At 36.2% G+C, this 19298-nt stretch overlaps 1 protein-coding gene across 1 annotated transcript in view; it reads left to right on the top strand.

Moving 5' to 3' along the window:
- Positions 1-19298, top strand: part of LOC130429807 (E3 ubiquitin-protein ligase RNF123) — a 115609-nt gene that overhangs the window by 4130 nt on the left and 92181 nt on the right. The window contains 19 exon segments of the mRNA XM_056758599.1: positions 139-193; positions 869-954; positions 1200-1286; positions 1366-1433; positions 1533-1658; positions 2311-2425; positions 2512-2616; positions 2709-2834; positions 3499-3591; positions 6016-6091; positions 6524-6647; positions 6988-7079; positions 7170-7231; positions 9013-9084; positions 9685-9805; positions 10168-10269; positions 14680-14780; positions 15069-15261; positions 15628-15773. Coding sequence (XP_056614577.1) covers positions 139-193; positions 869-954; positions 1200-1286; positions 1366-1433; positions 1533-1658; positions 2311-2425; positions 2512-2616; positions 2709-2834; positions 3499-3591; positions 6016-6091; positions 6524-6647; positions 6988-7079; positions 7170-7231; positions 9013-9084; positions 9685-9805; positions 10168-10269; positions 14680-14780; positions 15069-15261; positions 15628-15773 — 1950 coding nt within the window.

Raw genomic sequence — 19298 nt, 5'->3', positions numbered from 1 at the left:
TTCAATAGGAAAGATTGTTATTATTATGGCGAAAGATTACAAAATACTCTTTTGATGATGTACAATAATCAATTGTTCACAATGACACCAGTAACGTGTATGAATGATATTTTGTTATAACTTCTTTTTGTATTCAAGGTGATCGGCCACAGCAACTTCAGCTCCATCAGAGCCACCACATGTGTTTATAAAGGTAACATTTCACTAGCAACGTATAAATGTATTAACATTATGTTACCTGATACCAGAGATTGCAGTGTAAACAGCACAGCTTTTAAATGCACCAACATCATTTACACAGGACACACAAAAACACCTGAAGATGTCATTTTGAATGTGTAATTGTTTATTTTTATGATTTTTATACATTCAATTCAGTTTATTTATGTAACGTTTTATGATTCCAATGCAGCTGAAAAAAACATTTCAGGTTCTTCTTTTATGTCTGTAAGAAAATGATGTGCTAATGTATTTTTCTGTAAACACTCTTTTAGTTTTAATATTATTTCACATTAGCTTTTCTTTTGAGATTATTTGTTTTATTTACATTTTTAGCAGATTTGTTGTCATTTTTTGATAATTTTTTATTTCGCTATATACAATTTTTGTTCAGTTTTGTTTGTTATTGTAAATTTAGTGTCTTAAACTAACTTCAATTTATTTCTGAGGCAACATTTCGATTTTTGTTTAGTTTTTCCAATCATTTTTAGACCAATGTTTTAATTGATTTCAATAAATTAAAACGTTAACAAAGTTTTCATTTTGGAAAACTATAATAATCTTGGTCTGTAGTGTTGAGCATACAGTCATATCATATACCCCTAAAATGTGTAATGCAATGTATTTTTTATTTGTTTATTTGTTTTAGGGAAATGGGTCTATGAAGTCCTCATCTCATCTCAAGGACTTATGCAGATTGGCTGGTGCACATTTAACTGCAGGTTTAACCAGGAGGTAAAAGTGTTCGGTGTTAATAACAAAAAGTGATGTCATGTCAAACTCTGAGGACAGAGTTTTCGGTAAAGAGATGTTTGAATCATGCCATTTTTTAAGATGATTCGCAAAATACAGAAATGACAAAATAATCGGGATTATATTTTGATTATCGACTTTGGGTTCGGGTTTAATAGAAATTGTATGTTGTAGAAGTAGGTTTTATGATAAATTAGGTCTATGAAGACTGCTCTTATTATCTTCAGGAGGGAGTTGGAGACACACCAGACTCGTACGCCTATGATGGAAACAGAGTTCGAAAGTGGAACGTCACAACCACCAACTACGGCAAGGTAAAGACGCTCGGTTTCTCCCTGTGGATAGGTTTCAATCTGAAGTATTTGACGTTTATTTCTTTTGGTTTCTATATAGTCGTGGGCTGCTGGGGATATCGTCAGCTGTATGATAGATTTGGATGAAGGAACGATTACATTTTGTTTGTAGGTATATTTTTAAATGCGTTTTATTCGTTGGTACAATGGTTTACAATGAAATGGTGTTTAAGCTGTTATTAATTGTTTTTTGTTTGTTTATTTTAGAAACGGACAGTCGCTCGGTGTCGCGTTTAGTAACATTAAGACGGGACCCGGCATCGCTTACTTTCCTGCCATCAGTTTGTCATTTAAAGAGTCTGTAGCATTCAACTTTGGCAGCCGTCCTTTCAGATATCCTTATAAGTGTATTGATATAGAAAAATGCAATGTAATTTAATGTTAGTCATTTAAAGAGAGAATTCATCAAAATATGAAAATTCTCTAATAATCGAATGTATTCAATGTGTTTATTTATATTTATATATTATAGATTTTTGATTAATTGGTCATCGGCATTTCTAAGGATAGCTTTAAAGTCCCAGTGAAATAAAAAAATACAATGCCTATTTATTCATGAGATATTAGAGCATTTATAGTAAATAGTTTATCAATGTGGACCATTCTCTTTAAAAAATTCACGTACCCTCATAATCTTCACTTAAAATCTGAAAATGCTGTCCTATCCTGTAATCATCTTATATGACGTATGTTAGACGGTGTGGGCGGAGCATCCGTTAACTCATCCCCTTCAACTTTGTCTGCTGCCATTTCCATTTCAAAATACATCGGCTGTTTTTATATACATCCAATCCAATCGCAAACAAGGAAGAAAGCCAAGCCCACTTTTTCCCTCATTAGAAATTCCATTTCACTTTAAAATGCGTCAAAATATGGAAGTGAAAATGATCGCAACTTCCGGTTCACGGGGACTTTAAAAAAATGTAAAAAAGACGTGAAATATTCAAAACAAAGCTGTTTGTTCCTTAACCCGTCTGTTCTTCACGTACCCTGTGGAGGGTTACCTTCCTCTGCAAAGCCCACCGACCTCTGACCTCAACAAAGCCAATCGACTTCTGGGATACATCAAGACTCTTTTGTCCACCTCTATTGACAAACAGGTATCTGCTGTAAACAAGGCGATATTGTTCTTGAGGGATTATGATGTGTCCTAAAAACACTATTAAGTATGTATCATTTTTAAAAGGAGGAGAAAATTGTTGAGAAAGAAATTGGGGCCTTGCAGCTTCATGGCGATCCAACCATCCTGATGACCCTTGCACATGTATTTAACCATTTTGCACCTCTCATGGTAAACACATCACCTTTTACCTTTTTATAAGAGCGTTCTTATAACATGGGGTTCATAATTCTTCCATTTGCTGCTTTATCGGTGTTTGGTAGTGTAAAGTGTATCTGGTGGAGGACGTGTTGATGAACTTTCTGTTGAGTATACTGGAGGGCGGAGGATCTGTGGATGAACATCCGCTTATACATCAACTGCTGGATCTTTCCTGGCTGCTCATGGAGGTAAAGAGACACGCCACAAATTATAGAGTAGATATTTTGTGATTTTTAAGGTCCTACTTTGGTTTATAGAGTGTCCAACAAGTTTACGTACATACAAGGTGTAAAACACTTTCATTTTCTAATAATTACCTCACTTCTTGACTGACTCTTAAATGATTCATTTGGCGATTCATCTGTCTAATACCCTTCTTTTGGTCAGCCTACTCTGATCTGATTGGTCAGATGGGCTAGCCTGCTGCGATTGGTCTACCGCTTACTTTCTTCGCAAATTAAACGTAGGCGGGCCTTACACGGAGTGACGCAAATCTGACCCGGAACTGAAATTCGAACGACAGACGACTAGTTCGCGTGTTTCATTCACTTCATTACTGGGTCTGCTTTAGTTGCTAAATCATCTGCTGGTCTATAAATGTTAGAATGCGTCTGGGAATTCTGATGTAATTCATCTTCTCTATGATGGATGTTTGTGAAGGCAGTTTTTAATCAAATTTAGTTTGATTTAGTTTAATCAACTTAATAGTTAAAACTGTTTCGAACATCTGCCGTGATTGTCTTCAACATTTTTTCATCTCATGAGTCTACATCACTGACTGATAAAAGCTGTTGGTTCTCGCTTTTAATTCGTTTTTTGAGGGTTTCAACTAGTGTTTCTATCTGTCCGCAGGACTATGAGGTAAACGAGTGTTTAAAACAGCTGATGATGTCACTGCTGAGAGCCTATCGGTTTTCTCCCATCATTCCTGATTTGGGCTTCCAGGTGACAAACATTTCCTTCTTAAGCTTTTACACACACACATTTCTATACTGTTGTCTTTAAAACTGTTAACTGAAAGTCAGTTCTGTTAGGTTAAAATCCCACTAGGGTTGATCAGTCATTTGTTTGTGTTCTTGATCAAGACAGTTAATCCCAGAAGACCGACCCTATTAAATCAGCTGTAAAACCAAAATTAAACGGAGTGTCTATTTACACTGAGTACAAATAGCCCACCTTGTTGGTAGAAACTATTAACACCAACTCTGCCCACCAGTATCTGATTGGAATAAAGAAATTTGAGAACGACAACATTTTAATGAGCGACTTCAGTTTTGTAAAGTGTGTAGTTGTTAATTGCTGGAGAATTGCAAGGTTCGAATCCATATTTTACCGGACTCGCTTTTTAACATATTTCCATCATATATCAGATCACGAAGGCATTTGTTTTCAATAAAATTACGAATTATTTGAATATTGGCTGACAAGTGTTTAATCATAAAGTTTAGGTTTAGGTTAAGGTTGGGGTAGGTGGAGGGCTTTATGATCTTAATAAGTGACTATCCTTTAAATATTTAGATAAATATCATTTCCTGTAGCTCAGTGGTAAGACTTGTGGGTTCGATCCCTGGGGATTGTAAAGGGTGATGCAATGTAAGTCGTTTTGGATAAAAGTGTCTGCCAAATGCATCAATGTAAATGTAAATAATGATTTACAATTTACGCATTGTGTTTAATGCACAACAATACTGAGGTGCAAATAGTGTCTATTTATAAGAACCAATTGCATCTAACTACTATTTACCGTACACTTAATTAAAGAAAACACAGCTATTTTCATTTAGTTTGAATAGCTGTTGCTAAGAAATGCTGCTATGTTCAGCATCTGTCCTTATCCTCACCTAGTGCAAATAATATCTATTGCTATTTATACAAACAGCCGTGCCAAAATTGAATGTAGCTTAACTAAAAGAGCCCGATGCTAACAATGCTAAGGTAATGGGTTCAAAAAAGGGAAGAGTGCGCAAAAAAAAGTAGAGTTTGAATGTACTGTACTGTAACTGTTACTTTGGGTAAAAGCATCTGCCGAAAGTAAATGTAAAAAAAGAAACGAAACAAATAGAGAATTAGTATTGCAGTCGTTTTCTTTATTGATTATTTGAAAAAAAAATTAAGTCTTTAAAGGCAGGATGTGACAGACACATCCCAACCTCCATCTTTCGCTTTCGTCAGCACTCGACTCAGCTAATGTCGTCCTGTGCTCTGTGCACCTTTCTGCTGATTGGCTACAAGGATGTTTTGGTACTTGACCCGACTTTGTCTAAACAAGCTTAATTCGGAAATCGGATACTCCGCCTTTAATAACACTTTCTTAAACTTCTTTTATATGTAAAAATTTGAGACTTCACTGATAAGGTTAGTTGCAATAAAATCCTTGACCTGATGGTTTGAAAAACTCATTTTGTACAAATGTATTTCAGCAACTAAAGCACCACTTTGCACCACAATATGCACGTTGTTGTGATTGTTGTATTAGACCAAAATCAGAATTTTTTGGGAATACTAGGTGAGATGTTCTCTGTTGCATTTCATTTAAGCATCAACGAAAATTACTTAGACAAAAAAAGCAGAAAGAAATGAATTGTTCAAATATATGTAGAGTACGAGGGTGTAAATTGAATGTAGACTGTTGAGGTCATTTGGATCTGGATTGAGGTTCAATTAATTCATATTGAGATCTTTAATAATATTGAATTTTGATTGCAGACTTGACAAATTTGAGTTCAGTTTGTGACATTGTTAAGATCTCTTCTAAAACTTGTTTTCTCCAGTGAAATATGTTTTCGCTCTTTATTCAGGTGAAGCAATTGCGATTAAAAAGTGTTCAGCTGTCATTTTTCGTAGGATTTCATTTGATGGTAGCTCCGCCCACTGCACACTTTCGGGCGTGCCCCTCGTCTTACACTTATAATTCAAGACAACAAGACCTGAACTGGATGTGTTTAATATAAAAAAAACATCCAGGCGTGGAGTGCTTGATGCTGGATACTTGATTATGTATCTGATCAAAAGCAGAGTTGTTGAGGTCCGCTTGAAGTTTATGGGAATTATCGGTGAGGACTTGAGCTGTGCACCTCCCCACTTGTAAACTGTACTACGCATCTTGTGAAAATAAACAGTCTTAAACACTTCGATGAACCACTTAACCACCTTTGAAGGATGCTGTTATACAAATCATGTTTGTTTTTGATGTTTAAAAAGCACAACGACATGAGATCCAAATGAACATCACTGCTGGACATTTTCACTTTAAGGATGCCATTTTTCACATGCACTAAACGCCAAACATTTTGATATTTAGTTGTGTATTGTTAAGACATGTTATCTTTTTATTTGTCTAAAATCTGGTTACTTTTATATCTTGTGCAGATTCATTACCTCCGTCTGACCATAGCCATCCTCCGTCATGAGAAGTCAAGGAAGTACCTGCTCAGCAATGTTTTATATCCTCTTTATTGATTCTACATATACATATTTTCTTATTTTAAAATACTGTTTTTGGGTTATGAAGAAGGTCTCTAACGCTTCTTCTCGTGAAACACAAAGAAGATATTGTGAGAAATGCCTCAGTGGTTTTGTGTTTATTCAATGGAAGGCAATGGGGGTCAGTGTCAGATTATCAACATTCTTTAAGAAATCTTCTTTTGTGTTCTGCAGACATACAGCTTTGAAAAGACATGAGGGCGAATAAATAATGACATATTTTTCATTTCTGGGCAAACTATTACTTTTAAAAGAGTAAATTTTATATCCGGAACTGAACCGTAAATCTAACCATAGGCATAATACGAATGTGTGCATGATCACCTTAAAGTAGATGTGTAAATAATCACAGATTGGAGATTTTCACAAACGTTGGTCCTTAACATTGTCACATTCGATGTTCTGAGGTCTGTAGTCTTCTTTTACATCAAGACTCCTTTAAGGGTGAAGGAAGCGGGGCTGGAGGAACTCATCCCGACCACATGGTGGCCGACACGCTTTGACAAAGAGGTGAGAACGTCTGGGGACAGTAGGGTCTAAATCTTAAACAACTTAAACGCTGTACACAATATAAACTGATTAGATCAGATTTATGTATATAAACATAAAAGGAGTATTACGTTTATGTGTATAAAGCCTTTAAGGAGTATTATTATTATTATTTTAAGGTAGTGTTATGCTAAAAGAACATTAATATAATAATAATATCATTACTATTGTAACTGCAGTATATTTAGAGTTGCTTAGCAAAATAACTCATATTTATACATGCACTAAATGCTTTAATAATCTTGTCACACGAGTGACCTCATGTAAATTACACATGAATAATCCTCCCTTTTTTCTCTCAGGGTAAAGATGAAGAGATACACGTGAAGAGACGGCTGACGAGAGACTGAGACGACGGGCATATGAGAGAGGCTGTCACAGGCTCAAGAAAAGAATTGAGGGTATAACACACACATACATATATAAGATCAAATGTAACACTGTGACACTTAGCTGAACCTGTCTCTGTTTGTGTCTTGTGTTGTGTGCAGTTGTGGAGGAGTTGCAGGTCCAGATTCTCAGACTGATGTTAAACAACCACGACAAGGGAAAGGTATGTGGATTCCACTGTGTTGTCTGATCAAAAGAAAGTGCTTTGAGTGTCATTCTTCATCGTAATGAACGGTGTAAGAGTTTGATTATGTGTCTTATCCCGTTAACATGTTCGACGGAGAGCGTGTCATCCAGCCGATTGCTTTGTTTCAAGATCTTGCATGAATGTTGCACTAGGTTATTTGCTTAAGGTGATCTGATTGGCTCTTCGATGGTGCTTGAAAAGTCATGCTGATGCCCCTTGTGAATGTCGAATGTTGACTACAAAAAATAATTCAGTCATTATTTAAAGGGGTCATATCACACGGCTTAAACAAATATTATTAGGGATACACAGAAAAGAAAATTCTTGGCCGAAGCCGAATAAAAATGAAGCACTTGTCCGAATACCGATCATGCCAATTCGCATTTCATCTATTTATTTAGCCAATATTTTCACTATTGCATAAACTGAAGGGTCAAAATGTGTTTTTTTATATAAAAAAAAGGAAATTCAAAAAAAAAAAAGTCCCCTCTCCCTTCTTGAATAGCTTGAATTAGGACTGTAAATTACTAGTGTACCCCTACAAAAAAACTCAGAATTCAAAAAATACAGGTTAATATACTTTGACAAGTTATTTAGTACAGGGATTTGTGTGCATGGACCACTTATGATATAAAAGGATGTCACGAGTCTAAAGTACACAAGTTACCGACCGGAAAAGAGGCTTTCATTCAGAAATGTCCCTCAGCTCTGCAAGTTCTGTACTAAGCTGCTTTGTCACTTTAAAATGCTCCACACACAGTCGACATGTTTGCTGAATTAATAAAGCGTGTAATGTAACGCCTCTTACCATATTTGAAACATCAGGTTCCAAAGCAATTGGATATACGCCCACCTTACTTGCGTATACATTTGGGGATCTTGTCACAAACTGACGTGGATTTGTGGGGGTGTGGTTACTCAAGGCGTTTCAGGCAGATCAGGGTGAGCATTCCCTTTTAGATAGAATGCATCTTTTGTTCCCACACAATTGCAATTTTTCGTGTCGAATACATGCATGAGCAACCACACCAGAGACACAGAAAAACAAGTATTCGCGCCCATATGACCCCTCTAAAATGAAATCTTTGAAGCTTTAGGCATATCTGTAGAGAGTTCATTACCAGTAAGACTAGTAATGTGATAATACGCATCAATACTAGACATTAATACCAAGGACTACAGTATGTCCAATATAAAAATTTTTTTGGGACGGAGTTCCCCAAAATGTTAAGCTTGACTGTAAAATTGTGTAACTTTTGGTAGCGTCAGAGTTACATTCATCTGTTTGTTTCAGAATATCAGACATTTGGTATGTCAACATTTTGAACACTTTTTCTACGTTTTCTTTGCCATGAAAGTTGCTAATCGTAAAAAAGTTAAAAATAATTTATGCCAGGTATAGACAGTTTCATCGGATGCAAATGCCTGGCCTAACTTCCGGTCTGTGTTTGTTTATAATTTAATTTAATTTATTTTATATTCAGTTTACATTACGTTCATTTATATTAATATTTGATTTTATATTAATGGTATTAAATTAATTTAAGACTACCCAACAACAGTTATTGATACTTTTTGCAGGTCTTTCAGAAGTCTAGTTTGGGCCACTTAACATTAGTATATGCTGTTGCCGCTGAAATAGGCGAGACCTATTTGAGAAAGCAACAAAGTTTGAGCATATTTTCGGTCTTAGATTTGTTTGTGTGCTATCTTGTCTGGCATATTGGTCAGGCTCAAATGGATTTCTCTTTTTGCAGGGTGAAGCTTCCCGATACATTTTTCTGAACAAATTACGCAAGTTTCTACAAGAGAACGCCAGCAACAGAGGGGTATGAAAAGATTACTCATTCGTCAGTCTAGTCAAATCACTTTTAAGCAGCGGATCTTAATATTCTTAACGTCAATCTCCCGCAGGCATACGTCCCCCCTCACTCATAATTTTCAACTAAAATATTCTTGATGTTGGCATAACTAGAAAGATGTGTATTTGTTATAAAAACAACCAAACATTAAGAAATATAGCTTTTTATTGGTTTAGCTTTTTTATTTAATGCTTGTTCTGTCTTGAAAAAAAATCTTCTTGATGTCCCCTCAAACTTTATTGAGGCCCCCCAAGAGGACTCCAACCCACTGGTTGAAAAGAATATTCTGAAGTATCAGTCGAAACAGTCAGGGATTTGCATTTGATCAAGATGTCATGCAAACAGCTAGTAAAAGTTCGAACCGATAAAATTGACATGATTTACAAGGCCATCAAAATATGGTTTAGGCAGTTTCTTGTATCAAATGTATAAAATGTAAATCTATATAAATATTTGTCGTATGAACCAACATTGTTTTTATTATCATTTTTTTTATATTTGCTGGTTTGATATTTGCCTCCCGCTTGTGAATTGACGTCAGTCATGTTTGTGTGTTCGCATTTTCAGAACCCCACAGTTTTATGTCCTCCGGAATACATGGTGTGTTTTTTACATCGTTTGATCACAGCCATCAGGGGCTACTGGGATGAAGGGAGGAGAAAGAGTCCTGGATCCATCAGTAGTGAAGGTACACGTCTTATTACGAAATAGTGTCAATGAAGCAAAGATGCGTTTCATGCCTTCTAGACTTCCAAACTGAGACGTGTTATATCATCCACAAGTGCATTGAAACCGATTTTAACTTCCACTTTTATGTTTTAGCTGATTTATATTGACTGGTGGAATACACCGACCATTAATAAACATGAATAAAACCGCCAGAAAGCTTTTAGGAATGAGGTCACGTTTTCAAATGTTTACTATTTGGCCACAGATGTAGACTCGATTATCTTTGTGCCTATCGAAAGGGCTTTTGTCCTTCATAGTTTGACTTCATACAGTAGATATGGACAACAAATTTTGTAAATGTTCATTTTGTTTCTCCGTCAGATGCATACGTTCCCCCTCAGCTGTTCTACAACGGGAAGGTGGATTACTTTGACCTTCAGCGGCTTGGTGGCCTTCTCTCACATTTGAAGAAAACGCTTAAAGGTTGGTGAAAGAAGAAATAAATCTTTTTGGTTTTCAAAATCATAATGTGCGTTGTTCCGCTGGAGGCCACCAGAGGGAGCAGAAAGTCAATCGGTAAAATGACAACAGCATAAAATATCCAATCAACTTTTATAAACTTTATATATAAAAATAATTGTAAGAAATTATATATAAAAATATTTGATTTTTTTGTTTGTTTTCTATTATTTTGTTAAAATACTACAATTATTTTCAGAAATTATATATGAAACAGGTATTAATAATACATTAACATTAAGTCATTTGGCAGAAAATATACAGTATTTATAAAATATTTGTTTGCATTTTGTTTAGTTTATTATATGTTTGTTGTATTTTGTCTAAAAATATTTTTTTCCAGAACTTTTCTCAGATGTAATGCTTTATGTTTTATAATTTACACTGATATTCTCATATTGATGTGCTCATTATGTTTGTTTTGTTTTGAAACTTCAGTTATTGATTCTAGCAGAGCTGGCAGGCAATGTGTAAAGATTGATCTAAGCTACTTATTAATTTTGAATTGAGACCGAACACGCATTGTGTTTAACCTGCGGGGTGCTTTTTTAGTTGGGAATTTCCTTCCGACTTCGCAAGTAACCTCAAAAACAACCATCGGCCGTTACTTTGATTTGTAGCGTCATTAAAGTTTCTGATATGATGGGATAAGATAGATGCCTGGTACGTTTAGAAAGACTCTGATGCAGATGGCCATTGATTTCCCTCAGGGCAGAGTCACATCCCGTAAATATATTGATGGACGGTGGGGAGGAGAAATAGAGGCTAGGGATTTTTCTTTTTATATTTCTGTATTTTTAAGCGTATTGGCTGGATTACCCAGAATGCACTGAGGCAGGTCATTTCACAATTCATTTACCTCATAATGTCCTGATCAATAAAAGTGTCAAAAAGGAGCTAAAACCATAAAAAGAAATGCACCAGTAATGTCATGCTGTCTGGCCATCTCTGGACATAGGCTACTGTTTTAATGTATTATATGATTTGGGATGCACTCATCCCAACCTGGAATGCTGTATATATTCAAATTACATTTATGCATTTGATGCTTCTATCTAAAGTGGCTTACAGTGTATTCAAGCTATTTTTATCAGTATGTACCCTGGGAATCAAACCCATGCTCTTTGCTTAATCCTGGAACATGATTCTGAATATGCTAACTAAGAAACACGCTTTCTGTTTAATCACAATGTGACATCCAGGGTGTTTTCATTGGAGGTGAGGTACGTCTTGTCACGCGTCACTTTGTTTGAATTGGTTATATACCGTCATTTGTTTCCCCCAACAACAATTTTTTCTGCTTTTTCTTGCTCTGTTTTTTTTATTTGATGAAACACTGATGATTAAATTGTTCGCTTTCTAACGTCTCCTCACTGTTCATAGTTCTTTCAGAAGACTGATTGAACTCTTTCTGATTGTTTCCTCAAAGCCTTGTGGGTAAATATCGCATCGACACATGTGGTAGCTGTGTTTTGTCAACAGTGACCGTTTGTCGTTGGCAGGCATCGGTTTTGACAGTCGTATCTTGAAGAATCTGTGGGCTGAGGCTTATTTGCAATGCCAATTTTGGAGCTTGTCATTCGCACGTATCTCAACGATGTCAATTTATATTTAGCAGCATCAGTGAAAAGCAGTTCGTTCTTGACATTAATTGTGTTTTTACTATTGATTTTGGCATCAAACCGTGCTGTATTTTTTATTTGCTCAGCATGACATGTTTGAAACCACCATCTAGGTTTATTCCTAGATATTTTAAGATTTTGGTCTGTTTAATAAAGTTACTCTGCATGTGTTGAAACATTTTAGGATTTTGGATTAGATCGAACACTTTACCAAAATAATCGCCATATCAAACTTTTTATGCCACAAAGATGAACAGTAAAAAAATCCATTTATATATACATTTTTGGGACACATTTTTATTTATTACTCACATTTGTATTTATTACTCAGTATTGTTGTCTTTGTTTTTCTGTTCAAACATTCCTTTTTTCTAGCTTTTTTGTTGCTTAAAACAAGACAAAATATCTGCCAATGGTAATCTATCTTCTTTTTGAATTATGTTTTATTTTTCTTATCTCACTGGCTGATATTTACTTGTTTTAAGATTAAACTCTCAAGAGTTTAGTATTTAATATGGAGATGGAGGTCTAGTGGGTTAAACCACTGAATTGGTAAATCAAAAGGTTGCTGGTTTGATCCCAGCAGCCACCACCAGTGTGTCCTTGAGCAAGACACTTTACTCCATGTTGCTCCAGGGGGATTGTCCCTGTAATAAGTGCACTGTAAGTCGCTTTGGATAAAAGCGTCTGCCAAATGACTAAATGTAAATGTAAATGTAATGTAATAATGTTTAGATCATTGTAAAACAAGAAACTTACTGTGAGAATAATGGTGAGAAAATAAATATTTTTGCAGTTTTAAACCACCAAGAAGACCCTAACAACCACTTAGCATTGCCCTAGCTACACATTTACAGTAAAACTGCCGCATTAGCTTCCTCTAAATCAGATTCTACAAATCAATTACCATAATCGCATCATGAATCATTTTGAATGGAAACAGTCTAGATGTTTGTTTTGAAACCTCAGTTGTCAATCTTTCCTGAGCACTTTAGCAAACTTCACTACAGCATTTTCAGCATTTACCTTCGATTTCCATTTGAGGCTAAATGGATGGCCTTGGTGCTCTCACCAACCTACTTCCGTACCGAATCCATCTCATGGCTTCATCAAGGTCACGACAGTATGAGGAAAATATCAATATTTTATTTAGCAGTCCTTCGTCTTCAAAAATCTTGGGATGGCCTTATCCTAAACGGTTTATTTTTCCGTCACCTGATATTTTTAGCATGGTGATGAATATCAATAACGTTACAGATACTCTGTCATACTTACGTCATGTTTGAGACATTAGAATGTAAAAAACTAAAAGCATCACTTCTTACCAAACTATAGTTTTGTAAAATTATATCAAAAAAGTGAAACGTGTTAGAGCCGATGGTCCAGTGGTTCGTGCTCCGACATATGGCACCGGTGCGTCCCGGTTGACCATATTTCGAATCCCGGCCCGTGGTCCTTTCCCCGACCCCACCCCCCCTCTCTCATCCACTTTGCTTCCTGTCCTCTCTAAAATAACTGTCTGTCCAATAAAGGCAAAAAAACGTCCACCTGTCGACTCCTCTCGCGTACGTTCCCAGTTGTCAGGGTGTAATAACTGTCAGATTTATGGATGTGCTACTGGTGATGTTTATGGATACTGAAATTCATCAGCGATGATTTACTGATGCGCAGGAGTGACTCCCGCATGTCGAATGAAGCGCTAGATCAGCCTGACGCTAAACGAATGAAACTATATCTCTCAGGTCATCCATCCTGTCCGACTACGTGGTCCTAAATTATGAAACCATTTAAGTCGTATCATGCTTATGATAAATTATAAAACTCAATGTAGATTGTTCAGCATTTTGGATAATTGGACAGACGACTGTACTGTTTGAAGGTTAAATTCAGATCTTATCGTAAATATAATTGAAATATGCTAAAATGTGCATATACAGCACATTTTGCCTACTTAAATGAACTCTCAGTGCCATAAATGTCTTCACTTTGCTGAGGTTAAGCCTTCTTTTCATGTTTCTGAACTAGCTTTTTTTATCGCAAATCCACTTCTGTTGGACAGAAGTTAGATGGCTGGGGATATGTAGATGATTGGAAATGGAGAACATACGTCTTCTAAAGTCCTATGATGACTTGAAGCTGTGACTTTTATTGCTCTGCTGTCCAGAAGTAGAAAAATGGCCATTAATAAATAATGGACCGAAGAGTTCATGAGAAGTTAGGAGCTTGTCATCATTGATTTGCTACGCTTTGAAATTTCAGTCTCGGGGACTGATGGAGAGTTGCTTTTTAATTTGAGTTCCACATTGTTTATAGAAAGTTCTGTAGCTCAGGTAAGGTGGGATGAAGCAATGACGAATGACAACGTCTAGAACTTGGTTTGTGAGGACATTATCAGTCACAAAAGACAAAAATTATCAAACGTACACTTCTGAAGTTTTGGACGTCTTATTTTTTAGTAATTGGTTTATTAAACTGTTGTTTTGAGCTCAGTGTTATGCCATTATCGTGTAATTTCTGTGTACGAGTAATAATACCGAAATGTATGAATGTGTGAAAATATTGATTCGTTTTATTGTGAGTACCATCGATGGTTTTTGGTATTCAGCAGGTTAAACTTAAATAATAAATAAAAACAAATAATAAAACCATAAAAATAAATAAAAACAAATATGTGCACTTCAGATGTATTTTTTTTTTTTATGTTTTTATTTAATATTTTTTAGTGTTAAAAACATTTATTGTGTTTTTTCAGATGATCTGGCCTCAAAGGCCAACATCATCATAGACCCAGCGGAGATACAAGCTGCCTCCATGGATGACCTGGATGAAGATGATGAGACCGGAGCCGCACAGGTAAAAGCTACCAGGGATTTTACTGCATGACTTGGTTGACAAAGAACTTGCAAATTTGTTTTTTGACATCATGAGCCATGTGTCATATTCATGACACTGGTGATTTGCCGGTAATCTCACAACTCCTATTACTGGTAAATTGGGACTACTGATTTATCGGAAAGTTCTGTTCACACACAATCTGTTACTTGCAGTTTCTTGCAATTTCCCAGTAAAGACTGTATGTGTGAAGGGGACTTTACATCTTAGACAATAATGAATGACGTTGTGTGTGTTTGGGATCCACAGAGACCATCTGGTGCTGCTGCTATGGGTGGTGCCATGGCCCGGCCCAGCTGGTTAAGCTCCCCGACGCTGGGCAGAGCCAACCGCTTCCTTAGCACTGCCGCCGTCAGCCTCATGACCCCTCGACGACCTCTCGCCCCGCCCGAAAAGGTCAAAGTCCGGACGCTCGCTGTGGAGCAGAGAACAGAGGAGGACAGTGAGTCAAACCATTTACTTAAATTGACATCTAGGCTAATAGAAATAAAATTGCTGAATTTCTAAACAACATCTGCACTGGAATTAGAAAATAAGATTAATTATATAAAACCATAGAAATATGCTTTTATGAGAAATATAAGCACGAATATTAGAGAGAAATGTTCCATTGGGACGACTTGCCCCAAGTTGTTTAGTCCCATGGACTGCCGATGGTTCAATCCTTGACCATCTGGAAACCAATTTGCTTTTCTATTAGTCTCAAAAATCCTCAAAGGAATATGGCGTTTTAGCTCAAATCTCTCGTCTTTTATTTCTCCCCCTTAACCAATATCTCTCTCACCCCTCTCCCTTCTGCCATGTTCAGTTGAGGGAAGCCATGGTAACGACGGGCTGTTGCTGGGGCGACCGTTAGAAGAGCCCGACCAGCCAATCACGGAGAAGTCCCTTCTGGAGATCCTGGATGGGGTTATGATGATGTATAATCTAAGCGTTCATCAGCAGCTCGGAAAGGTAAGAGATGGAGATACAGATGTTTTTGGGTGTGTGCATACAGGATAAAGAGACTACAGGTGGAACTTTACTTGGCTAGTACAGTGCGACATAGAAACAGCTCAGACTGTACTCAAAGTTTGCTTTAATTTGGTGACCTGCTTCTTTATTACGTGAACTGTAGGAAATTATATTAATGCACAATGAAAGATTTCGTTTTAGAGTGTCATACTGGGACAAAAAGATGATGTATGATGACATATCAATAGATGATATTAGAGATGCACCGGTGCTAAATTTCTCCAGCAATAGCGATAGCCGATTACTCTGCCTTGCCGATACCAATTCTGAAAATTTAATGAATATTTCTTAACTTTCTGAATCTTATAAAATGTTTATTCTCACCCTCAAGGCATGTATATGACTTTGTTCTGTCAGACGAATACAGTCAGAGTTATAATAACATTTATCCTTGCCTTTTCAAGCTTTATAATGGGAGTGAATGGAGTATGAGTGCAACCATCGATAAAAAAACATCTCGACCCCCCATGGGGTTAATAAAGGCCTTCTTAAGCAAATCGATGCGTTTGTTTTAGAGAAATATCCATACAACTTTATAAACTGGATAACTTCCATTGTTTGAAAGTGTGAAAAGTTGCTTTTATCGACCAATGCTGATTACATCTGTGCATCTCTAGATTATATTATCGACACAGCTCTTATTCTGTTAATGAAAAACACAAAAAGTTGTAGACACTTTGTAATGCACATGAATCCTAAAGCTCAGCTCACAATTCGGTTCAATTCGATTCAATACGAATGATACTTGGATCATATGATATGTGGTACTACAATTAAAAAAAAAAGAAACTGAAATTATTTTTTTTTATTTTAAAGCATTGACAATAACGAATATATACTAATACTAGTATTTTTTGTTGAACACACCAATTGTAATAGAACATTTATGGATTCATTAAACTTTCTAATAAAAATTTAATAATGTATCACTGAAAAATAAATCAAAATGATAACATCAAATTTAAATGAAGAAACGTAGGGCTGTTCCACGATTAATTGTTATTAATCGCACCCATAATAAAATTTTGTATTTACATAACACATTTCTGTGCACTGTGTATGTTTATATGGTATTTTTAAACACATACACATATACATGTATATATTTATTAAATATTTGCATGCATTTATTAATATTTATATATAATTTTTATTATTATTTAGCAAAAAAGCCCATTTAAAAAAATAGAAATAGGCAGGTCATGTGTTTGCAGCTCAACCAATAGCCTTAGACAAATCACCATAGCTCTAATACATGTTCTATTATTTTATGATGTACTGTGCTACAATATATCATTACACCACCCCCCCCCCCTGGAAAAATAACATACACATTTTATTGTGCCCTAAGCTTCTTTGCACATTTTTTGGGAGGAAAAAAAGTCCACTCTGATTTACAGTCGGATTCTCATGCCAGCTCATTTTGACCGACCCGCTCCGCTGGTTGACGTGTGGTTTCTTTCAAGAGTGATTCACATCCCTGTCCCTGCCGGTAGCTGTTTGTGTTTTTCAAGTCTTTCAACAACGAGGAGAAAATGGTGCGGCACTCATGGCTGTAAATATGTATCATTCATTCTCTCTGTAAAGTGCTTCGCTCAGCAGTGAGCTTTGACCTCTGTCTCCTCTCTTGTGTCCTTAAACCCGAAGAAGAGGCGTTTCTATCACATAGCGATTGATTTTTTGTTCCCTTTTTACTCTAAATACTAAATACCTGTCCACATCGTTCAGTATTTGAATTTTCTTAGTTTATTCCTAAGAGGATGCTTATAAATATCCAGAAATGGTTCCGGTGTGCGATTGCTCATACAACTGCACAGGAACACTGGGTTCGTCTTACGTCTCTGTTTAACAAAAATGCTATAACTTAAGTGAAGAAGTGTAAAATATTACTAATCCACAATGAGAGTTCTGACGTATATTCTTTTATTGGTTAAACGTCTTTTTTCCATTTATTCCACTTTGATTTCTGATGTGATTGTAGTCAATTGAACGTGTTATTGAAACGGCTGAGAACTGACTGTCAGATTGCGAGCTGTGAGTAATTTATCAAACAAGCTGTCATTCATCAATAGAAACGAGTAGTGTCACTATGGAAACGGTGCAGGCTTTGGGATCTGTACTACATGATCCAGCATTTAGAAAATCCTCTGTTAGAATGAAGGCAGCATAATGATGGCATCTATGAACATTATTTGGGAAGCAACTCATTAGTTTGGAGATCATTCGGCCATCTGGCGAGTCACTTGTGTTTTATGTACTGACCCAAGTCAATTTTTCTCTTGTTTGGCGCTCGGGTGAATGTTCATTCTGAAACTGCTGAGTTGTCATTGAGTGGATAGCATTCATTCAGAGAGATGCTGACAGTACAGGGTCAATCCCTTGGGGAACACCTGAGGTTAGGTCTCATGTTTAAGAGTTCAATAGTGATTGATCATGTTATGTGGGATGTGAACCCACAAGCTTTAGTTTTTTACGCAAGTAATCGTGCCAATCCAACAATTACAGTATTTCCATTGTGACATACAGTATGATTCTCTAAAGCAGGGTTCCCAAACTTTTCAGCCCACGACCCCCAAAATAACAATACCAGTGACTCCAGACCCCCACTTTTCCTCGGAGGTGGTTACAATTTACAAACGTTGCGTGCAACTGCGCACATGCACTTATTAGGTCGATCAAAACATGAGCATAATGACAACACACAAGATCATCATGCGACCCCCCGTCTTTGGGAACCCCTTCTCTGAAGAAATAGTTCGCCTTCACAATGAAAATTCTGTCACCGTTTACTCACCCTGTTATCATTTAACCTGTATTTTTCTTTCTTCTGCAAAACACAAAAGAAGATATTTAGAAAAATGTTGGTGACCAAAACCGTTGGTCCCCATTGACTTCTATTGTATGGACACAAAACCACTGCAAGTCAGTGGGGACCAACAGTTTTCTGGGTAACACTTTAAATTATGGTGCCATTTGTTAACAATTAGTTAATGCATAAGCTAAGATGATCTAACAATGATCAATTAATGAAAAAATTATTAATAAATGCCGAAAAACGAAATTGCTCAATGTTAGTTCATGTTAGCTAATGCATTTACTACTGTTAATAAATAGTAAACACTTATTGTAAAGTGTTACCGTTTTCTGTTACCACTATTTTTCAAAATATCTACTGCAGAAGAAAGAAAGTCATACAGGTAAGTAAATTGTGACATTATTTTCATTTTGACGGTGAACTATCCCTTTAATGACATTTAATGAAGATATTTGTCAATTACAACTACCTATAATGCACTACATATAAAGTTTCTGGAACTACTTGTGCATTAGGCAGTTTTGTTGCACACTTTTGAGCCAATCAGAGCAAGTTATAATTGGAATTGAAATTGAAAGCATCAGCGCTGGTGTCAGGACAAAATGAACCTCTCGAGAAGACTGATTCCTCATTGATACATGCGAGTTAAC

Source organism: Triplophysa dalaica, chromosome 10 (genome assembly GCF_015846415.1).
Source record: "Triplophysa dalaica isolate WHDGS20190420 chromosome 10, ASM1584641v1, whole genome shotgun sequence".
Taxonomy (NCBI): Eukaryota; Metazoa; Chordata; class Actinopteri; order Cypriniformes; family Nemacheilidae; genus Triplophysa; species Triplophysa dalaica.
This window is presented reverse-complemented; position numbering and strand designations above follow the sequence as displayed.